This window comes from Zeus faber (assembly GCF_960531495.2).
Source record: "Zeus faber genome assembly, chromosome: 20".
Lineage (NCBI taxonomy): Eukaryota > Metazoa > Chordata > Actinopteri > Zeiformes > Zeidae > Zeus > Zeus faber.
The window spans coordinates 24,627,345-24,649,844 of record NC_137207.1 but is presented as its reverse complement, the minus strand read 5'-3'; the positions used below and the strand labels follow the sequence as shown (position 1 = coordinate 24,649,844).

At 48.1% G+C, this 22,500-nt stretch overlaps 1 protein-coding gene across 1 annotated transcript in view; it reads left to right on the top strand.

Annotated features, from left to right (window-relative positions):
• ntn2 (netrin 2) overlaps positions 1 to 22,500 on the top strand; it is a 67,096-nt gene that overhangs the window by 32,216 nt on the left and 12,380 nt on the right. Inside the window, exons 4-6 of the mRNA XM_080021786.1 lie at positions 8,867 to 9,055; positions 15,206 to 15,355; positions 22,069 to 22,122. Of these exons, the coding sequence (XP_079877912.1) occupies positions 8,867 to 9,055; positions 15,206 to 15,355; positions 22,069 to 22,122 (393 nt within the window). The remainder of the gene's footprint in view (positions 1 to 8,866; positions 9,056 to 15,205; positions 15,356 to 22,068; positions 22,123 to 22,500) is intronic.

The following is a 22,500-nucleotide window of genomic DNA, read 5'->3' as shown; positions in this document are numbered from 1 at the left end:
ATGTTCTCCACTTCGGAAAGAAAGGGATGAAAGAGAGAGATGGAGGGATGGAGTGATCGCCGGTGTTTTTCTGCGCTGGAGACGAGGTGGAACGGAGCGAAGAATCCAAACTGTCCGCCAACAACCCCCCTCAAACCTGGCCACCCTCCAACCTGGCAACCGTCCAGCTTAATCTGGTTAAACTCACCCCTATAACACCACACCGAGGGCGGGGGGAAGGGAGGGGGCGGGGTGTGTGGGGGGTAATTAGGGCAGTTTAGGGGGAAAGCAGGCGGGGGAGATAAGCAGTGAGAGTATTAAATAGAGGAGGAGAGAGTGAGTCACTCAAGTAAAAAGAGAGGGAGAGAGAGGGAGAGAGGGGGAGAGAGGGGGAGAGACTGTGTTTTTTAAGGGGTCTCTTGTAGTTGAAAAGAGCAACGAAGTGTGTGTGTGTCGGTGTGTGTGTGTGTGTGTGTGTGTGTGTGTGCGCGTGTGTGTGAGTGTGTGTGCCCGTGTGTGTGAGTGCTTGTCTGTGTGCGTGTGTGTGTGTGTGTGCATGTGTGTGTGTGTGTGTGTGTGTGTGTTGCAGTGTATCTTCAGTATTTTCCGCTGTAGCTTCCACCAGGAAGTTGACAGTGTGTTTACATAAACACCGAAGACTTTATATTTTACATAACATCAGCCATGTTTACTACTTATTCTAGGGTTTTTTTTTTTCTATTCTTTATTTATTTTTGTTCTTTATTATAATTGTTAATAATGATAATAGCTTTTTGGGGAAATTGTATATTGGGAATTTTCCGTAACTTCGAGTTAACGTCTAGGTTTACTGTACTTACTGTGCCAATTTACTGCCTCTTTGAATATATTATAAATATTTTTCTGCAAATCTATAGGTCTATATTTAATATTTACCATAAGGTTTATTCTTCATTACAAAATCTTAACTGTTCATCTTTAGGTTCATCTTTCTGGTTTATTTAATTGTTAAATTATTGTAGATGTTTGCATCTTCTCGTTAGTGTAACGGTTTATGTGCATTGACAAGCGGTGACTTTCACTGTTTTGCATTCAGATGAAAGGAAAATGAGAATGTAGCCGTCACTTCCTCACCTGACTGTGTGAGAGGCCAAAAAAGGCGTCGTGCACGGATGACAGTGGAACACAGCATTGGAGAGGAGAGATGCAAGGAGTGCGTGACTGACAGGAAGGGGTTGGCAACGCAATACGCAACGATAAACTAAACAGGAAGCTGAAGGACAGAGAGAGGAGGTGTTTTATTTAAAGTTTAATCTCGATTGTATTACTGATTTATTGATTTTTAATACCAGAACACTGTGTGTGTGTGTGTGTGCGTGTGTGTGTGTATGTGTGTGTTTGAGAGAGAGAATATGTATGAAAGCTCATCAAAACAAGCCCATAAACATTCCAAGAGCCCTGGGCAGCTGCAAGACGCACACACACACACACACACACACACACACACACACACACACACACACACACACACACACACACACACACACACCAGTTGCTTGTATTTGACTGCTTCTGACCTGCTGCTCTGACCAGTGCCTTGCTCTGAGAGGCTGTGGCAGCCCCTGTCGAGTTCTGTATTTTACCTCCACATTGATTTACCTTCAATTCATTGATGTCACTGTGATGTCATACTGTGGACGCTGACCGCCGACCGCAAAATAATTCTGCTCTTGTCGTACAGTAAACGGAAATATTACTATATTAATATTACTAACTGACCTGATCCAACTCGTCATCGCTCCCTCTCTCCCCACTTCCTCCTTGTAGAGGTCATCTCTTAGAGGTCAGATAATGGCCGGGAAACAGCTCCAACACAACCTTAAACGCCCGCTGTGTTTCCGTGCGGGCAAGCCCCCGGTGGTCGTGACGGGTACTGCACGCCGATTTCCCCCTCCATTGCCCTGAAACGGTAGGAGAGTGGAACCGAGTGGAACCGAGTGGACGTGGAACGCCAAACACAACAGCGGTGGCGTGTGGAGAGAAACCAAGCGTGCAGGACGCCTCCTCCTCTTCCTCCTCCTCCTCCTCCTCAGGTGGAGTCAGATGTTCGTCAGCTGCACATTTCGTGAAGGTTTATTTCCTGATGCTCTTCAGAAGTCGCTTGTCGTGGCACGGAGCCGCCGGTCGTAACGGACCATGTGGAGCTTCTAGCGGCTAAAAAACCGGATGAAAGTGGCGACTTAAAGTGAATTCTGGACGTCTGTTCTTTGTCCTGCGTGCACTCACCTTTTATTTACACTGGAAGGAATGTGGGCGTCGCTTCATTAGGGCCTTACACAGCGCAGGTCCAACCAAGGTGTAAATGGACACAAGTGCTCACAGCTGTGTGTGTGTTTGAGACGTTTGATCATACCAACACACATACACACACACACACACACAGACACACACACACACACACACACACATGCACGCACATGCACGCACGCACACACACACACACACATGCACACATACGCACACACACATGCGCATGCACATGCACACAGGCACGCACGCACACACACATGCACGCACACACACATGCACACACGGAGGCACGCACACGCACCCACACACACATGCACGCAGGAACGCACACGCACCCACACACACATGCACGCACACACGCACGCACACACACACACGCACACATACTCACGCACACACACACACACGCGCGCGAGCACACACGCGCACACACACACACACGCGGCCCCCACCAGGGCTGGTATGCTCTTTGTCAAATTCCTCTTGGAAAAAATTGGACAGACTGTTTAAGTGTTCACATGCGCGCACACACACACACACACACACACACACACACACACACACACACACACACACACACATACTAGACAGTTACAGAATTACTCTCATAATAGTGTTTGCACAAACACAGGGTCTCCTCCTAGACGGACGTGCTTGGTGCACCTCCAAAGGGAGGCACCCAGGGGGCATCCTCACCAGCTGGACCACCTCAGCTGGCCCCTCTCAATGTGGAGCAGCACTGGCTCTACTGGTGATCTCCTCCTGGATCTCTGAGTCCCACCTGGATCACTGAGTCCCTCACCCTGTCACAGAGAGTGAATCTGCCATCTTCTTGTTTCACCCCCTGAAGCTTATGACAGGAGGTGAGGGTAGGGATCACGTATCAGGAATTCAATTTAGAGCTTTTCCTTATGACCCCTGTCTCTCTTCCCCCACATTACTGCCGATGCTGCACAACGCTGAACTTCTCCTCTTGAGTTCATTTCTCCCTCCCCGGCCTGAAGCAACCAAGTCGTACTTTTACTGGAGAGAACCGTGGTCTCGGAGTTAGCATCTCATCTGCCAATAGTAGAAATGTAGTGAGACAAGGATCCAATGGTATGCAGGCGTGGCCTCGGTCCCCAATACCTCAGCAGCACTTAGCACAGAACCCCTGTGGGAGCACTTCTCCAGATCTACAAATACATGTCGACTAGTGAACGCCCACACCCATGCCACCGTCTGAGAGAGGGTGAGAAGCTGGTCCACTGTGCCACAGCAAGGTCAACATCTGCCTTGTTCCTTGTCTCCTTCCCAGCTGCTTGGTGAACGCCTTCCCAGGCGGACAAAGGGATTGTGATTCTGTGATCGTCTGAACACGCCCCGCAGACTTCTCTCCAAAAGATAGGGATGACCACCCCAGTCCAAAGGAACCGCGCAGGCCCACGCAACTTCATTCCTATTCTGATCTCATCCGCCAAGGCCGTGGGTTCTGACCCTCCGGAAGCCCCTTCGCCCCGGCTCCCGAATGGAGTGAGCGGCCCTCGTTTTGTTTTTTTTTTCGTTCCTCAAAGATCTTCCCCCACAAAGGGACCCAGTAGTCTAGACAAATAGTGACCATGTTGTTGTCACCGTGTTGACGGCAACTGACCGTTTTGTTTTGGAAGATTTCTGTCGTTCCGGTGGCTGCAGACCTCCCCGAAGATGAAAGACTCTGAAACCACCTCTGGTCTGCTCACGCCAACACACGCACACACAGCAGAGAGGTGCTTAAATCTCCCTCCGCCCGTGCAGGCTTTGGGGGTCAGAGGTTTAATCTTTTTCAGGGGTCACCGGTCCACGAGAGATCACACAGAGTACCGACCGTACCAGCGACGCGTTCGTTGGGAGCCATGTAGGGCAGGAGAGGGTGCCCTGAACAGAGGAAGTTCATCTCCACTGCTCTGGACTTTTTTTTTTGGGAATATGCCCAGAACAGCCTTAAAATACCAGGATGTGTTCTCATTCCGCCCAGAGGGCTGAGGCGTCGGTTGGTGACCAGGCCGACCAGATCAACCTCGATGCCGCGACGTGGATGATCCAGCGGAGGGAAACCAGATCACGCCGGAATCAGCCGTCGATTGAACTGCAAACCAGATCTAGAATTTCAAATTGAGGTGGCGTCACCAAGGGTCTCGAAAAGTCTGAAATTGGAGCGGACGACGCCGGCGGACGCCCCGTGGCGGCGGGAATCCCGGTCGACAACCAGGTGGAGTTGGAAAACCGTCTGGGAATGTGCTCCGGGTTTTTTCCACCTTTCTCCCTGCTCGCAGGTCGATCCGCCGAATTCCACCTCCTCTCAGTCACCGCTCTCATTTCCCGATTTTATTACCCATCTGCCCTTGAAGTTTGCCTGGTTGGAGTGTGTGTTTGGGCGTGAAGCGGGTGGAGCGGGTGGAGTGTGCTGCTATTAAGGGTAATTCCGTGATGGATGGTGATGAGCGCGCACTTGACACTGAGCAGATCGTTCTGCAGCGTTTAATGGACGATCCGACCTTGGACGCAGTTCAGAGCAAGCGGGACGGAGGGTTACTGCTGATGCATACGTAGGCACACGCACACACACACACACACACACACACACACACACACACACACACACACACATACACACACACATAGAAACACACATAGATCCACACACACACAAAAAGAAATAAGAAAAACAAGCAAAGCTGTTGAAAGAACCAACACACCAACATTAAGTTGTGTTTCTGCATTCTTACCCCACTTAATGCAAGTTCAGATGTATCACATTATGGATCAATGACTGCTCACACATACATATAGGCACGCACACATACATACACAAATACCTAGACAAGACCTACATAAACACACACACATATAGGTATACACACACAAATACTCATAGATACACACATGCATGCATACAAATACACACATAGACACACACATACACAGACATACACTACACATACATACTGGATAGGAACACACAGACACACATTTAGACACACACATAGGCATACACATAGAAACAGACAGAGTCATACACACATACATATAGGCACACACTCACCCACTTAGAAACACAAAGACTCACACACACGGATATGCACACACACACATATAGTCACACACTCACACACATAGACACAGAAAAACACATACAATTCTGAATTGCGCAAAAATACATATACACACACACACTTACAAAGACACACACATATACAGACATCGTCATGTTAATAAAATGCACACACACAAGAAGAAAATGCACACACACACACACACACACACACACACAAACACACATTTGTTAAATAATAAGTTTGTTTTATTTCAAACAAACCAAACTGAGGATTAGTCACAAAACACGCAACAGTTTGGAACATTGTCTGAAACACCCCCAAACACACACACACACACACACACACACACACACACACACACACACACACACACACACACACACATACACACACACACACACACACACATATATACACACACACTCACACACTCACACACACACATACACACACTCACACACATACACACACACACACACACTCACTCACACACTCCCGTGTGTCCGTCTGTCTTTGTTTAGCTTGGTTGCTGTGGCCTGTCGTGCTCTAAACACTCGTTTAATAGAGGAATCTGGTTTTCCTGATCCGTGCGTGTGTGTCGCTGGTAAACCCTCCGCGGGCGCGGCCCCGCTAATTCCCGCTCGTTCCGTTCTGTTGACGTCTCGGGTCTCACGGCTCCGAGCGTGTTTACGTCCCGGCCCCGATCGGCGACCGCGGAGCTTTTGATCCGGAACCAGGCGCCGTAAAGAAAAGTTTCGTTTTTGTTTTTTTGGGGGTTTTTTTGGAACGACTCCACGACACGTCTGAAACGCAAGAAGCAAACACGGAGCAGAGTTTAGAACACGGGGGTCCGTGACGGGCAGCTCCGGGACCAGCTCCTTCTGCTTTGAGGTCCTATCGGGTCCTCGTGCCATCGTATCGCTGCACATGCTACACAACCTGTAATAACCTTGATAAAGTTGAGTTAGACTCTAAAAACACTGTAGACCTTCGACCCACTCGCTCAATGTAGTATTGTATCAGTATTGACTGATCTGTTCAGTACGTCCATCTGTATTTATATTTAATATTTATTTTATTGGTGCCCATAACAACACTAGGGGCGATGCTGCTGGTAGATTTGGCTTTTTGAGGTCAGCTCTATTTTTGTCGCTCGGTGATGGTTTCATGTATTCGAACGATTGTCAAGACTAAATGGGTGGCTGTGATTTTGGGGGTATGTGTACCCCGAAAGACAACCACACTTAACCACATCCGTCTTCTGAGGTTGCCGGTGGTTTGGGCGAGTTCAGTGGCTCATTCCTTATCCTCGTTCCCGGCGCTGTTTGCTGGACGTAGCAACAGTCACCAAGGACGCACACAGAGGGCCGGGGGTTTGTGGCCTGGGGACGGAGGTTAGGTGGAGGGGTTGTTGGCACGGGGGAATATTAAAAAAGGAAATATGTCAGAACAGGAGTGTTGTACCATGGAAAAGTGGTTCGAGGGGAAGTAGAAGCAATAAATAAAATATTGCTGCGTTGTGTCAAGGGCTACGCGTCTTAAAAATCTTGCAAGAAGAGGAACACGCCCCAAAAAAAAGTTGAGAACTGGGAGGAACATCCACCATACCTGGTCACCATGGAAACCTATCCACCTACAGATGGCAAGACACCCGTCTTTCTTTTCCAATGCAGGTAGTGAAAGTCTTGGGTTTCTGCTGATACCCCATGATACCTCATGAAAGCCCATGATAGCCCATAATGTCCCATGACATTTTCTGACTTTCTGGGTTTTTGTGCCATCTCCTATTAAGGACTCTGTATGTAATAACTACAATCTGTATAACTATAACTCTGTATGTGATAACATTCATGTATACTTCATTAATCCCTGTGGGGAAATAAGTTCCTTGCATATACCCATCCTAGTATCTGACGTAGCTGGGAGCAGTGGGCCGACACCCACGTGGCGACGCAGCTGGGAGGTTTTTTGCTTAAGGACACTTCAGCACATTACCAGCCGGGGATCGAACTGTCGCGATCACTAGACGACCTGCTCTACTGCCTGAGCTGCTGCCCGTGTGTGTGTGTGTGTGTGTGTGTGTGTGTGTGTGTGTGTGTGTGTGTGTGTGTGTGTGTGTGTGTGTGTGTGTATGTGTGTGTGTGTGTGTGTGTGTGTGTGTGTGTGTGTGTGTGTGTGTGTGGGCGGCAGTTCCTTACTTTACCTCAGATGCATGGGCGGCGAGGATTAGAACAGTAGTTCTCAACTGGTGGGTCCTGGTCCACAATGGGGCCATGGCTCCGTTTGAAGCAGAGCGCCGGCGTGGTGGTGAAGTTGTCCTCACGAGGCCTCTTTGGGTGGTGCTGTATTTGATAAAAACGGTGTTTTCGAAGCTCAGGAAAGGAGTTTCTGTCATTGAATCGATTTCTATTTAATCGATTTTTTGTTGTGGATTCATTTTCGTGAAATCAGTCTTGAGTTAAGTTTGGGTCGTGACTCAATGACAAACCTGGACCGTGAAGCTGGAGCAGTTCAGCACCGCTGGGTCCGTTGTTCTCCACCCACGTCAGTGTAGAACCAGGGCACTATCATGGTGATGAGACAGGGGAGCATAAAGGAGTGCATCAGAAGAGGCCCAGGTGCATGATGGGTAGCGGTATGAAGGAGCCGCCTGCGTTATGGCTGGAAGACGCAGAGCCAACCCCGCTCTTGTCATCCATCTTCCCAGGCTTCATCGAGCTCCGCCCGTTCCCTCCTCTGAACCGATGAGACTCGTGTGAGGTTTCAGGAGCCTGTGCTCATCAGTGATTCATGAAAGGAACTTCTCCGTCCTTTCTCCCGGTGATTAATACCTGTAGACTCGGAAAAAAGAGCCAAAAATCATGAATTATGAAACGGATTAAATGAGCGCCCTGGAAATATCACGCGTGATTGATGAGTCCGCGGCGTGAATTATACACCCGTCCGTACCCGTCCCCCGCCCGGCGCCCCGAAGGCATCGCGGCGAATCCTCCTGCCCCTCTTCTTAAGACTTTTAACCTCGGGAGGCGTGAGGGTGAAGCCGCCAAAACCGACCAATCCAGATGTTCCTTTGAGTCATTCCCGTGTGATGAGTCTCAGACTCCAGCTCCTGGCTTCTGCTTCAGGTCCTCATGACCAACGTGGACTTGGGTTCAAGTCCTCCATGTTTCAGAATGCAGGCCTGTTTTAAATCAACACCTGTGTTTTATGTCTTCAGCTCAGAGCTTTTTTTTATTTATCTGCTTTTATTCTTCTTTGCTCTGCTGTTAAATGCGTATAAAACCTTCCCTTTCCTCATAAGGGGGCGCGAACCCAACGTGAACTTGATGCAATCTATCACTGGAATCTGTTTTTCTGGCATGTTTTGAATTGTGCAAATACTTCTGGGAAAGTTTGGAACGCAGTGTTTAATATCCCTGGAATAAACCTTTCAGTTGGCGGCGTTGCCGTTTCCCCGGCGTCCCGAGTCACGCGTTCCCACTCCGTGCTGACTTCCCCTTCCTCTTCCTCTTCCTCCCTTTCAGCCTGTAACTGCAACCTGCACGCGCGGCGCTGTCGCTTCAACATGGAGCTGTACAAACTGTCCGGGAGGAAGAGCGGCGGCGTGTGCATGAACTGCCGCCACAACACGGCCGGACGCCACTGCCACTACTGCAAGGAGGGCTACTACCGTGACCTGGCCCGGCCCATCAGCCACCGCAGGGCCTGCAAGGGTGAGTCCCCGGGGGGGCCGCGAGGGGCCTCAGGGATCCGATGCAGCGGGTCCCAAAATGTTTCAGGGCACACTTTATAAGTGCGGATTAGTAATGAACTTAAACTGATGAAGTGCAAATCCACTCCCAAAAAAATTTGTGATGATTAAAAAAAAACAATCATTTTACTTCCTCAAATTCCTCTGAGGACCACGAGGGCACACCCGGGTTTGGGAAGACCTGCTCTGACCCCGTGAAATACAAAAGTGTCGTTTCCTTCTTGTTTCCCCTGTAATGTGATGTTAATTTACATGTGTTGACATCGAGAAATCCACAAATATGTTGTTTTGTTTTTCTGTTCGATATCCTTCAAACGGATCATTTGCATAACCCTACCCCTTAACCTCCGCAACACCTCGTTCATCGGGGAATCAGGCTGGAGAACGTGGGGGAAAAGAGGCGCTTCACGCCACGGCAACAGGGAGGGAGAAAATGTTATGACAATAATAATCACATAAATATAAATGTGAGCAACATTGTCTTATGAGAGAAAGAGAAGTAGAAAGCTGCGGTTGGAAAGATACGGCAGCGGACGGCCCCGGCGCGGTGCGAGCTCCGTATGGAAACATGGTTATTTATGACTATATTTACAACCTTGACACAAAACATAATGTGCTTTTGTGACGTGTGTCAGCGCGGAGGAGCTGGAAGGACGCTCCGCATCTTGAGGAGTAAATAAAGCGGAAGGCCCCGGCTCCCTCGCACCACCACAGGCCACATGACACACGAGTGGATTCACTCCGTACTCATGGAAGGAATGTCCCCGGGCCCTCGGAATGTTTCAAGCCCAATGCCACGGGCGCCTCCCGCTCCCCTGGACAAATATGTAAATCCACAGCGGGGAAAGTGTCCTTTCTGTCCGCGCTCCGAGTCCGTGGACGCCTTCCAGAAAACGGAGCAAAACCGTGAAGTTGCTTTTTGGGGTTTTTATGGGACCCGGCGGTTGTGGTTCTATATTTGGAGGATGGAGTTGGAAGGAGCTCCGGGTCCCTGCGGGCGGCGTCTCTGGGGTTCGGTTTAGGAGTGTGTTACTGAAGGCGGTATTTACATATCTTACATGCAGTATACGGAGGCCTAATAACTGCATTCAGCTGCAGTTTATCTCGTTATTTTATTTCTCGTATACCATATTTCACCAATATTAACAACCTACTGGGTATTCTAGCAGTTTCGCTAAACTCAGCCTGGCCTACATCTCATGGGTCAATTTAAATACAAAGCAGCCGGCGCCAAGGAACAAATATCTCAGCTTGATTTTGCGACCGTTCAAAATCTCCTGCGACCCACCTGTGGGTCACGACCCAGACGTTGGACAAAACTGGTTGAGGCGGCAAAGTGTCACTTCTGGTCTGCAGACGCAGCCATAACTACCCATAATGCAACTGCCATAACACAAGAGTCTTCTCTTTGTTATTAACCTCCCCAAAAGCCTGGAAGTGCTTGGCACATGTGCAACACACACACACACACACACACACACACACACACACACACACACACACACACACACACACGCATGCACAACACACACATGCACAACACACACACATATGCACAACACACACACACATGCCCAACACACGTAACACACACACATGCACAACACCACAACACACACACACACACACACACACACATGCACAACACACACACACATGCACCACACACACACACACACACACACACACACACACACACACACACACACACACACACACACACACACACACATGTACAACACACAGGCTCACACACACACTCTCTCCCCCGGTGTCCCTGGGAGGTGGTGATGGGTTTTAATCGCAGCTCAGCGATCGGGTGGTAAAATGTTTATCACCCTCTGAGGCTCCAGATGTGACGGAAATTAAAGTTAGTGAGATGACGACGAGCAGGAGGAGGGACGGATCCATCCAGAGGGGGAGTGCCTCCTTAACCTTTTTATTTGGGCCGGAAAGTCCCGTTGAGAATCTCCTTTTTCTGAGACCTGGCCAAGACGAAAGGCGGCCGTGCAGTGTAATAATTATAATAATAATACTAATAATAATACTAATAATAATACTAGTAATAATAATAATAATAATAGTAATAATAATAGTAATTATAATAGTAATAATAATAATAATAATATGTATTATTATTATTATTATTATTATTATTATTATTATTATTATTGTTGTTATATTGTTATAGTTATTGATATAGTTATAGATATAGTTATAGTTATAGATATAGTCATAGTTATCGTTATAGTTATAGATATAGTGATAGTTATAGTTATTGTTATAGTTATAGATATTGTTATAGTTATTGATATAGTTATAGATGTAGTTATAGTTATATATATAGTTATAGTTATAGATATAGGTAAAGTTATCGTTGTAGTTATAGATATATATATAGTTATAGTTATCGTTATAGTTATAGATATATATATAGTTATAGTTATCGTTATAGTTATAGATATATATATAGTTATAGTTATAGTTATCGTTATAGTTATAGATATATATATATAGTTATAGTTATCGTTATAGTTATAGTTATAGATATATATATTTATATAGTTATAGTTATCATTATAGTTATAGTTATAGATATAGTTATAATTATAGGGCCCTTTCCAATTATTTATATGCACACATGGTAATAACACAGTAATAACACAAAACATTTCACACAAAGGATTTAAACACAGAAAAACACAGATACTGAAACACACACACACACACGCACGTACACACACACACACACACACACACACACACACACACACACACACACTGAGCAGGGGTTGCTCCAGGCTTAAAAAGTCGTCGAGATCTGAGCAGCGTTTTACGTCGTCTTAACGGGCGAGCAGCGAACATAAAACTTCATAAAGAGGAGAGAACCCCCCCCCCCCCCTCACACACACACACACACACACACACACACACACACACACACACACACACACACACACCCCATCTACAGCTGGCAGGCGGATGGCTGGTTACCACTGGTGGAAACAAACTAAGTACAAGTACTTCATTACACTACTCAAGTGCATTGTTCTAGTGTCTATACTTCAGTATATTCTGTTTTGGAGACTTTGGACTTTTACTATCACTACATATCAAAGCGAATCTCTATACTTTTTACTCTAATGCATTTAAAATATCTATTTTAAAAAATGTTTCATGACGATTTATATTTATTTTGGATGTATTTCATTTATTTAATATTTAATATTTCTTTAACATAAAGCCAAAACCATCAGGAACAGGATCTATCAAACTACTTCCTTGTCATTTACTACGGCACGAATCCTCCTCCTGTGTCTTATTGTAGATTATCACCAGGATCCAAGCTGCAATAGAACTTTATGAAGTATTATAGACTGGATATAACAAGTACTTTTACTTGGGATGCTTAAGTAAAACTACATTTAAGAGCAAGTTACTGACAGACAGATCTTTTACCGAGCAAGAAGCCTCAGCGTGCGCTCTGCAGTGGAAGGTTTGAGTTGTCACCGTAACACTGTTGTTTACGGAACAATCTGGAGGTCCGCAATAAAATCTGACGTCTTGACAAGTTTGTTTTAAAGGGATTGATCCCCAAGTGTCAACCCTGATCTCCGAAGCGCAACTCCACTCTAAATACTTCCAGTTGAGCTCGGACCGCGACGTTTGGTTTCTCCTCGTCTCCACGGCGATTATCTCTCCCAGGCGTCGGCTCAGCCAGGAAGCCGCTTGTTTGACACTCAGCTCGCATGTCTGGGCAGGCATGACAGAACGGCCCCAGACCTCCTGCAGACGGATCCGGGGACCAGATGCTCCGGGGGCCAGACGGGGCCTCCCTCCTCAAAAAGCTTGGGTTGTTTTCGCAGTACGGGGTGAAAGATCTACTCGATTCCCCGTAGGATTCATTTGGGGAAGCGAGTTGAGTTACCCATAGAACCTTGACACGGGTCTGAATAATGAAATACGTTTGGATTATTGGGGTTTTATGGAGGATTCACTTTGAGGGACGGATGGATGGTGACGGTTGGGGTAAGTTTTGTTTTTCCGTTCATCTCTGGATCTTCTAAAGCGGCTTCTGAACCACAAACCTCCAGAAATACCAACAAGTCTTAAATTGACCCTTTCTGTCCCAAAACCACTTGGAATTTGGGACCAGGAGGTTTTTATGGTTTGTGGAGGTCACGTGGTCGTCACAGTGCATCAGGAACAAAGACAGGCTCCAAAGCCCCAAACCTTTGGCTGATGTGGCCTCTGACGCGAGGCTCAACCCTGAATCATCCCCATCGTACGCCGACCCTCACTCGACCGGACCCCGGTTTTGGCCCAGTTTTGCACCAAATCCAGCTCAATGTCATCGTCACGATCGTTAGAGTTGCTGACACGAAAGTTAATCGTTGCACAGTTTTGTGTAGGGTTCAACCTTTTTGAACTTGATGGAAGTTGGACACACAAGGCAGCAGCACGGTGGACCAGCGGAGAACGTGTGCACGTGTCCATGAAGTGCATTGATCAGAACCTTATCCAGAGTGACATCCATTTAACATAACCAACAACACGCTACACTACACTACATCAGCCATTTTTCATTATTATTGAACCTTTATTTGACCAGGAACGTCCCATTGAGATTAAAATAGTAAATGGACTGCATCCATAAAGTGCTTTTCTAGCCACTATGGCCACTCAAATGGCCATGAAGGGCCGGCAGTGTCGGCCATGCAAGGAGACGACAAGCTCGTCCGGAGCTCTTAGGGGTTAGGTGTCTTACCAAGGACACCTCGGCAGCGTACCCGGGAGGACCAAGGATGGAACCACCCACCCTCCAGTTGCCAGTGGACCACTCTACCTCTGGAGCGACCGCCACCCCAGACGTGGCCAAGACGAATGTCAGCAGAAAGAAAAAGAAAATTGTGGTGTCATACATTGACACAACACAACAATAAAAACTTAATACAGGAGAAAGCAGCAGATTACATGCAGTGAAGTCCTAACGCATTCAACTTTTGGGAACTTTGACACGTGAGCTCATGGAGTGGACCTCTGAAGGTCTGCTGGGGAGTCGGAAAAAGGGCAAGATAGTACGTAAGCTTTTCCAAATCCTCCAACAAAGTTCCAAATACCAACAAAATAAACACCTCATGGTTAATAATGAGATGTGAGACCAATGACCTGTTCTGTTGCTGTTTGACTTTAGAGTAGTTTCTAGTTGGCATAGTGCTGTAGTTTAGCACCGATGTCGCCTACTTCACGAGGACTTAGCAAAGGAATTTGGCAGCACAAATTCCTGGTGTGACTGGGCTCTTAGACCGTAACTACTTCGGCATCTGACCTATCGGGTTCCCTTGGTCTGGGGATCCCCGGGCCAGAAGCGTGGCAGACAGGGCCGGCGGGGCCAGCAGGCGGGTCAGGTGCTGGTGATTTGGCGTGGAGGCCGGGGCGTCAGATTTACGTCCTCCTCGGTGCCGGGTTCAAACGGCGGAGGTGTGGGGGAGTACATGTGTGTTAGAGATCAGAGACCAGACCAGTCCCCCCCCCCCCCCCCCCCCCCGACCTCCTTCACACACTTCCAGACAAACAGACTTTTTGACTCACATGTCTAGCAACAGCTGCTGGACCTTCAGACCCTTAGAACCTCAGACCCCGAGACCCTGAGATCCCCAGACATTCAGACCCTTAGACCCTCAGACCCTCAGACCTACAGATCCTCAGACCCTCACATCCCCAGACCCTCGGACCCTCAGACCCTGAGACCCCGAGATCCCCAGACCCTTAGAACCTCAGACCCTCAGACCTTCAGACCTTCAGACCCTCGGACCCTCAGACCCTCAGACCCTCAGATCTCCAGACCCTTAGAACCTCAGACCTACAGATCCTCGGATCCTGTGCATTTCAAGTTGAGAAAACCTGAAAAGTTAAGGTTTCACAAATCAAAAATACTTTTATATTATATTATTAATTGTAACAACTCAATCATTCCAGAAACAAATCATTATGTAATAACGTTGCATTTTGTAAACTATTGCTAAAATGTGTGTCATCTTTGTTTGTCTTAAACCTTTTCATTTTCTGTCCTTTTTGTATCCTCTTCTATCCCCCCCCCACCCCCCCCCAGGGTGTGACTGCCACCCGGTGGGAGCAGCCGGTAAGACGTGCAACCAGACCACGGGACAGTGTCCCTGCAAGGACGGGGTGACGGGCATCACCTGCAACCGCTGTGCCAAGGGCTACCAGCAGAGCCGCTCACCCGTCGCGCCCTGCATCAGTGAGTGCACGTGCACGTCCCCCCCCGACACACACACACACACACACACACACGCACACATGCACACACGCACACACACACACACACACACACACACACACACACACACACACACACACACACACACACACACAAGCCTGTATAACACTCCCAGCAGGTGTGTTCAGCCCTGTCGTGGGTCTAAGAGTATTTATAGAGTACAGTTAATTCATATTACAGAGAAGCACCTATCCAGTTTTCACACACACACACACACACACACACACACACACACACACACACACACACACACACACACACACTCTTCCTCTGGCTACTGTATCCACCTCAGCTTAACGTGTGTTTGTATTTGTGTTGCCATGGTTACAGGCAGTGAGGGATGGCTTCATTCTCCCTCCCCTCATAGTGCAATGACACCCCCCATCCCCCAAACTGTCACACACACACACACACGCGCGCACACACACACACACACTGCGGTCTGATGTTAAAATGATATTTCCCAGCTTCTCAGAGGACATTTTACCTGAACCTCGGCTGTTTATCATGGTCTGTTTCTTCTCTTTCTGCTGAATTCTCCTGACGTCGTCGTTCAGGCACTGGGTTCTGCTCCAAACGGAGGTTCCCGTTAAAACCAAGAACTCCGAAAACACCAAGCTCAGTAAATCAGGAGAACAGTGTGCCGAGTCAGAAGAATGTAGTCCGTCCTGTCTCAGACCTGACTCCACGTGAGCTCAGACTCTCGATCTTTTATGTACGATCGAACATTAAGGAGACATTACATTTCATTTAGCAGACGCTTTTATCCAAAGCGACTTACAATTGTTCAATCACCGACGGACGCAGCCATCAGGAGCAATTAGGGGTTAAGTGTCTTGCTCAAGGACACTACAGCATGCTAGCAGGAGGAGCCTGGGATCCAACCAGCAACCTTTAGATCACTAGACCACCAGCTCTACCGCCTGAGCTACCATCCCCAAATACATACACGACAAATAAAAGACATACAAGACAAATACATAGCGATGCAATTAGTTCATTTTCTATTTCCTTCCTTGAAGCAAAAATGTCAAAATGTCCAAAAAGTCCAACAAGTGCATCCACTGCAATAGTTTTCATTTGAGATCTTGACTCCAATTTCAGCCCCGTTGGTCATGTCTGGGATTTGTCAGCTTAAAGTTTTGGAATAAGCTCCCACGGTATCGGCAGGCACCCACGGTTTTGGCGCCAAGACTTGGCATGAGTTGACGTCTCCCTGAAGACGTCTTCTACTCCAGGAGTTTATTCCCAAAACAGCGTTTCATCCCAAACTCAGGCTGTTATCTTAGCTTATTTCACCACTGATGCTCCGTTTCTGACCCGGTGTGTGTATAGTGTTAGGGTTAGGGGTCATGCCGAGTATGACCACTCTACGTCATAGTCATGATTTACCCCGGTTAGAAGAAGTCAACTTAGATCTGAGACTCTTTCTTGTGGAAAAATATATGACCCTATATTTCTCGTGAGAAGGTTCTTCTTTTTCCATTGACTTCCACTGCATCAGGAGTTTTCAGAAGCGGCATCTAGTGGCCATTAGCTGCACTGCAGTTTAATGAACTTCCTCAGGTCATAGCTGTCTGGGACTTTGGACCTGAAACTTTTTGAGAGAAGTAAAAAAAGTTGTAGTCTCTTGTATGAGCACCCATGAACCCTGCTCCATGTTAACAGGTCAACGGGAAAGGGTACAGTGAAAGACCTTTACAGAAGAAACACTGACCAACATGTCCCGGACAGGAGTCTTAGTAAACTCAATAGAAACTCCATCTTGCTAGTTGAAATGTATTGTAAATGCTGCCAGAGTATAGTACTTCCCACTTCCCAGGCTGATCAGCCATGATGCAACAAACCATGTGATATTTGAACCAATCACCGACAGAGGGTCTGTTGTGCTGCCAGCATAGACCAGACCTGATCTCTTTGGTCATTTCTTGCACCAACCATGTATTTTTGCTTGAAAAGTTCAGTTTGGTGTTTGTGTGCAAGTGCCCTTTGAGTTCTAGGGCAAGATGTGGAGCGTTCTACATGCTGGGCGTGTATGTGAGTGTGTTTACATGTGTGTTATAAATGCTAGCAGTGCAGGCATGTTAAGCAGAGGGCAGATCGCCACCACACTGTGTGCCAGGCTGTTTGGGCCGGCCGGGGCCGCTTCATACCGTGCCAGGCAGGCCGTGCCAAGCTGTGCCAGGCTGTGCCAAGCTGTGCCAGGCCGGGCCCAGCTGTGCCAGGCCGGGCCAAGCTGTGCCAGGCCGGGCCAAGCTGTGCCAGGTCGGGCCACATGGTGTTGTGTTGTGGCTCGGAGCAGATGGTGGAGGGGGCAGAGAGGAGAGAACGACCCTCACCACGTCGCAACACCTGCAGAAACCATCCAATGTGAACCAGGAGGCTGTGTGTGTGTGTGTGTGTGTGTGTGTGTGTGTGTGTGTGTGTGTGTGTGTGTGTGTGTGTGTCAGCTGGCCCCCGTTGCCCTCCCCCCTTATGGTCCCTTGTGACCCCCATCTCACACAACAATCCCATTAAGCGCCTAATTAGGACGACTGCAGTGACCCTGTTCTGAATTTCTCTTTCATCCAAATATCGTACGATGGTTCATTGTTTAATCTCAGGGGAAATTTGGGTTTTTCTAGCAGAGAACAAAAGATGGAAGATGTTTAGAAAAAACAAGGTTTAAGAAAAGGACAACGTCTCAAACAAGTATACCAGTTGTCAGCCAGAGTGTACGCGTCTATCTTCTTGTGCGTTCGCGTGAAGGCGTGTTGGACCGTCTCCGTGTCCGAGGCTGCAGAAGGTGCCGCTCTTGTTGCAGCCATGTGTCCGTCCCTCACTGATCCACTGGATGTGTTGGAGTCGCCCCAGACACTGTATGAAAAATGGACGTCGGCCACCCGTTGGTTCCTGAAGGGTTGATTTGTAGCCCCATCTGGGCAGCCACGCTGTGAATATCACCCTCTTCAAGCCTAAATATCTTCTTTATTGAGCAATAATTAAAATAATCGCAACCCAGACACTTAGAAGAAGTAAACTTAGATATTGTAACTCTAAAGTCTAAAGTGTATGTCTCGTAAGAGGTTTCTCCTCACTCGACAGACACTTCCAGTGGCCGTTAACTGAACTGCAGTTTAAAACTCTTCCACATTGGCTTCAACACCCAGCAGGATGGTTTGCTCTTGCTTTTTCCTCAGAAGAAGAATCTTTAATTATCACACAACACATCACACTACAACACATACACACACACACACACACACACATGCACATGCTTTGGATGGTGCCGGTGAAATGAGGCCTCTGCATTTAACCCATCCTGGCTTGTCCTTCCTCCGGGGGGGCAGTCAGGAGTAGTGGGCAGCATTTGTCGACGCGCCCGGGGACCTGGTGACGAGTGTCCATTGCTGGTCAGACCATGATGTGTGCATGTTTTTGGTGGGGGTCCTTACTGACGTTAGGTGGAGGAAACCCCATGTGAGCACGGGGAGAACATGCAAACTCCACACAGAAAGGCTCCTATTTGGGAGATGACCCATCCTTCTCATTGACAATGTCAAATCTTAAACGCAAACTCATAGATTAGACTAATATGTACCATAATTGTGGTTCCTGATTGGCCTGTGACCACTGCTTTGAATCGAAATGGAACGGCCTCAAAGCGATTTTAAAGAATTTTTGCGTCAGTAAACATATCCCAGAATGCAAATGTGCAGATAGAACAGCCGCTGAAACTGGCTTCAACTGGTGTAACAGTTTTCCTATGAGAAGGCTGCGTCTACTCCACTCTCGTGTTTCCTCGCGGCGAGCCCCGTGTCTTTGTTTCCTCTTGGCAGGATCCCTGATTCCCCCTCTGAACATCTCCACCCCCAGCGCCCGGGTTTCAAACCCTCCCGCCCCAATCCGCCCAATCAAAGGCAAATCCTCTGATTAGATGCTAAGCCGTCGATCCACTGGGGCTGTTTGTGTTTGGATCAAGGAGCCTGTTGGTTGTTTGGATTTGCATTTGTATTGGAAAGTGGCGCAGAGCGACGGGCGGAGAAGTCCGCAAGGAATTCCACAAGCGAGGAATTCCTAGAGGCCCTGAGCGGCCAGGAGCACCTTGGACAGTCTGAGGAGGCGCTGAATGGACGGCTAAAATGCCTAAATGTAGAACAGAATGCTTCACAAGGTTATTAGTGCCTTAAGTAGTAAAACACATGGTTTGTGGACACATTGAGACGTACTGTATTTCAGCCCTTGCCTCACAGTGTTTTTGCAGCATTGCGCCTTTTTGATGTTGTAATGTTTTGGATGTTTTATGCTGTTGATCTTTATTGGCCAGACTGGTTCCTGAGCTCTATTTATGTCCTTTTGGGATGCGCTGTTCCTCTTTCTGTACTGTACTGTTTCTTTTGTACAATGGGTGTCCAGCCGACTGCAATGGAGCAATCACATCGCCAAAGAACTTGTTCGTGTTTGGCCTATTGTACTACGTATTACAGCTTGGTCAGCTGACGCTTTTCTCTCAATACTGGATCAATTTGAAATATTCTGATGCCAATCACTCAGGTTGACTCACAATTGTCAACAAATAATCTTCAGGTTAAAAGAATACTGTGAGTTTTCCAGTAGTTTAGTAATAAATACTTACAGTGATACTTTAACAGTGGTTAAAAGGGTTCAGAATGGAACATGAGTAATTTTACTTTTGACACTTTAATACATTTAACATCAAATTCTTCAATGAGCTTCCATGAGAAGAACACTGAATGGAGAACTTACCGTTAGCATAAGGCTATTTCCCCAGGGTCAGATGAGAGTACTTCTTCTACCTTTGTCCTTCTCACGTAAGAAGGGTGCTGCTGGATGTACCTCTAGAGTCCTAAACCAGGGCTGTCTGAGGGGTCCCAGTACCCTAGTTTGGAACCTGCTGTCCCCTCCCCCCTCCTCAGTATTGTCCCGCGGTCGTATCTCTGTATTACTGTTTGTATGCACACCCTTGCCATGGCCTTCCCCCCAAAGTTGTTTCCACTAATTCCAGACACGCATACCTCATTAGTTTGCCCACACATGTGCAGCTGCATGCGAGCGTGCTGCCAAAACCGCATAACGGGTCCGGATCCAATGGGGTCCAGAACTAACAAGGTTCAGACCTGATGGGGTTCAGATCAAACAGAGTATAGACCTTACGGGGTCCAGATCCAGTTGGGTCCAGAACAAACAGGATCCAGACATAACAGGGTTCAGACCAGACGGGGTCCAGACCTAACAGGGTTTAGACCTAATGCGGTTCAGACCTAAGGGGGTCCAGACCTACAGTAACAGGGTTCAGACCTAACAGTGTTCCGACCGGACAGGGTTCAGACCTAACAGAGTTCAGACCACACGGGGTCCAGATCCAACGGGGTTATACTTAACAGGGTTCAGACCTAAAGGGGTTAAAACCTAACAGGCTCCAGATCAACAGTAACAGAGTTCAGTCCTAACGGGGTTCAGACCTGACAGGGTTCAGACCTGACAGGTTTTAGACCAAACAGGGTTCAGACCATATGGGGTCCAGACCTAACAGAGTTCAGACATAACAGGGCTCAGACTCAACAGGGTCCAGACCTACAGTAACAGCGTTCAGACCTAACAGAGTTTAGACTTGACAGGCTTCAGACCTGACGGGGTTTAGACCTCACTGGGTTTAGACCATACGGGGTCCAGACCTAACGGGGTCCAGACCTACAGTAACAGGGTTCAGACCTAAAGCGGTTCAGACCTGACGGGGTTGAGACCTAACAGAGTTTAGACCATAGAGGGTCCAGATCCAACGGTGTCCATACCTGACAGGGTTCCGACCTAACAGGGTTCAGACCTGACGGGGTTTAGACCTAACAGGGTTCAGACCATATGGGGTCCAGATCCAACGGGGTTCAGACCTGACAGGGTTCAGACCTGACAGGTTTAAGACCAAACAGGGTTCAGACCATATGGGGTCCAGACCTAATAGAGTTCAGACATAACGGGGTTCAGATCCAACAGGGTCCAGACCTACAGTAGCAGCGTTCAGACCTAACAGAGTTTAGACTTGACAGGCTTCAGACCTGACGGGTTTAGACCTCACTGGGTTCAGACCATACGGGGTCCAGAACCAACGGGGTCCAGACCTAACAGGTTTCAGACCAAACGGGGTCCAGACCTACAGTAACAGGGTTCAGACCTAAAGCGGTTCAGACCTGACGGGGTTGAGACCTAACAGAGTTTAGACCATAGAGGGTCCAGATCCAACGGGGTCCATACCTGACAGGGTTCAGATCTGACAGGGTTCAGTCCTAACAGGGTTCAAACCTACAGGAACAGCGTTCACACCTAACAGGGTTCAGACCTGACAGAGTTCAGACCTGACAGGGTTCAGACCATATGGGGTCCAGATCCAACGGGGTCCAGACCAAACAGGATTCAGACCTAACGGATTCAGACCTTATGGGGTCCAGATCCAATGGGGTCCAGACCTAACGGGGTTCAGACCTAACACAGTTCAGACCAAACGGGGTTGAGACCTTACGAGGTCCAGATCCAACGGGGTTGAGGCCTAACAGGGTTCATACCTAACAGGGTCCAGACCTTACGGGGTTCAGACCTTCAGATCCAGATCCAGACCCAACAGGTCCTGATCTAGACAAGCGCGGGTTTCACTCTTTTGTTTTATTGCTTCTGCGTTTCAGAAATCCCGGTGGTGAACCCAACAGCAGCGGTGAGCAGCACGGAGGAACCGGCAGGTACAGCCCCCCCTTCCTCTCCATTAACCACCACCTGTTCTTTAATATTTCTGGGCCGAGTCTTTTAAAGATGTGGGCTCCATATTAATGGTGGGTGGGTGTGCCGTTTTATGTCCTGTGGGACTGTACGAGCGTCCTGGAGAACCGACCTGCGTTCCTCCGCTGGCCGCCGTGATCGATGGCGATGGCGTGTTCCGGCGTCTGGCGCTGAACTCCGGGCGGGCCGATGGAAACCCGGCAGAGCTGATTGGCTCCTGCTCAGCCCCGAGGATGGATGGATGGATGGAGGGAGGGAGGTTTCAGCCATAAAACGAACATTGGCAACCAACTGGCTGGAGGAATGTTCTCTCTCTCTCTCTCCCTCCCTCCCTCCCTCTT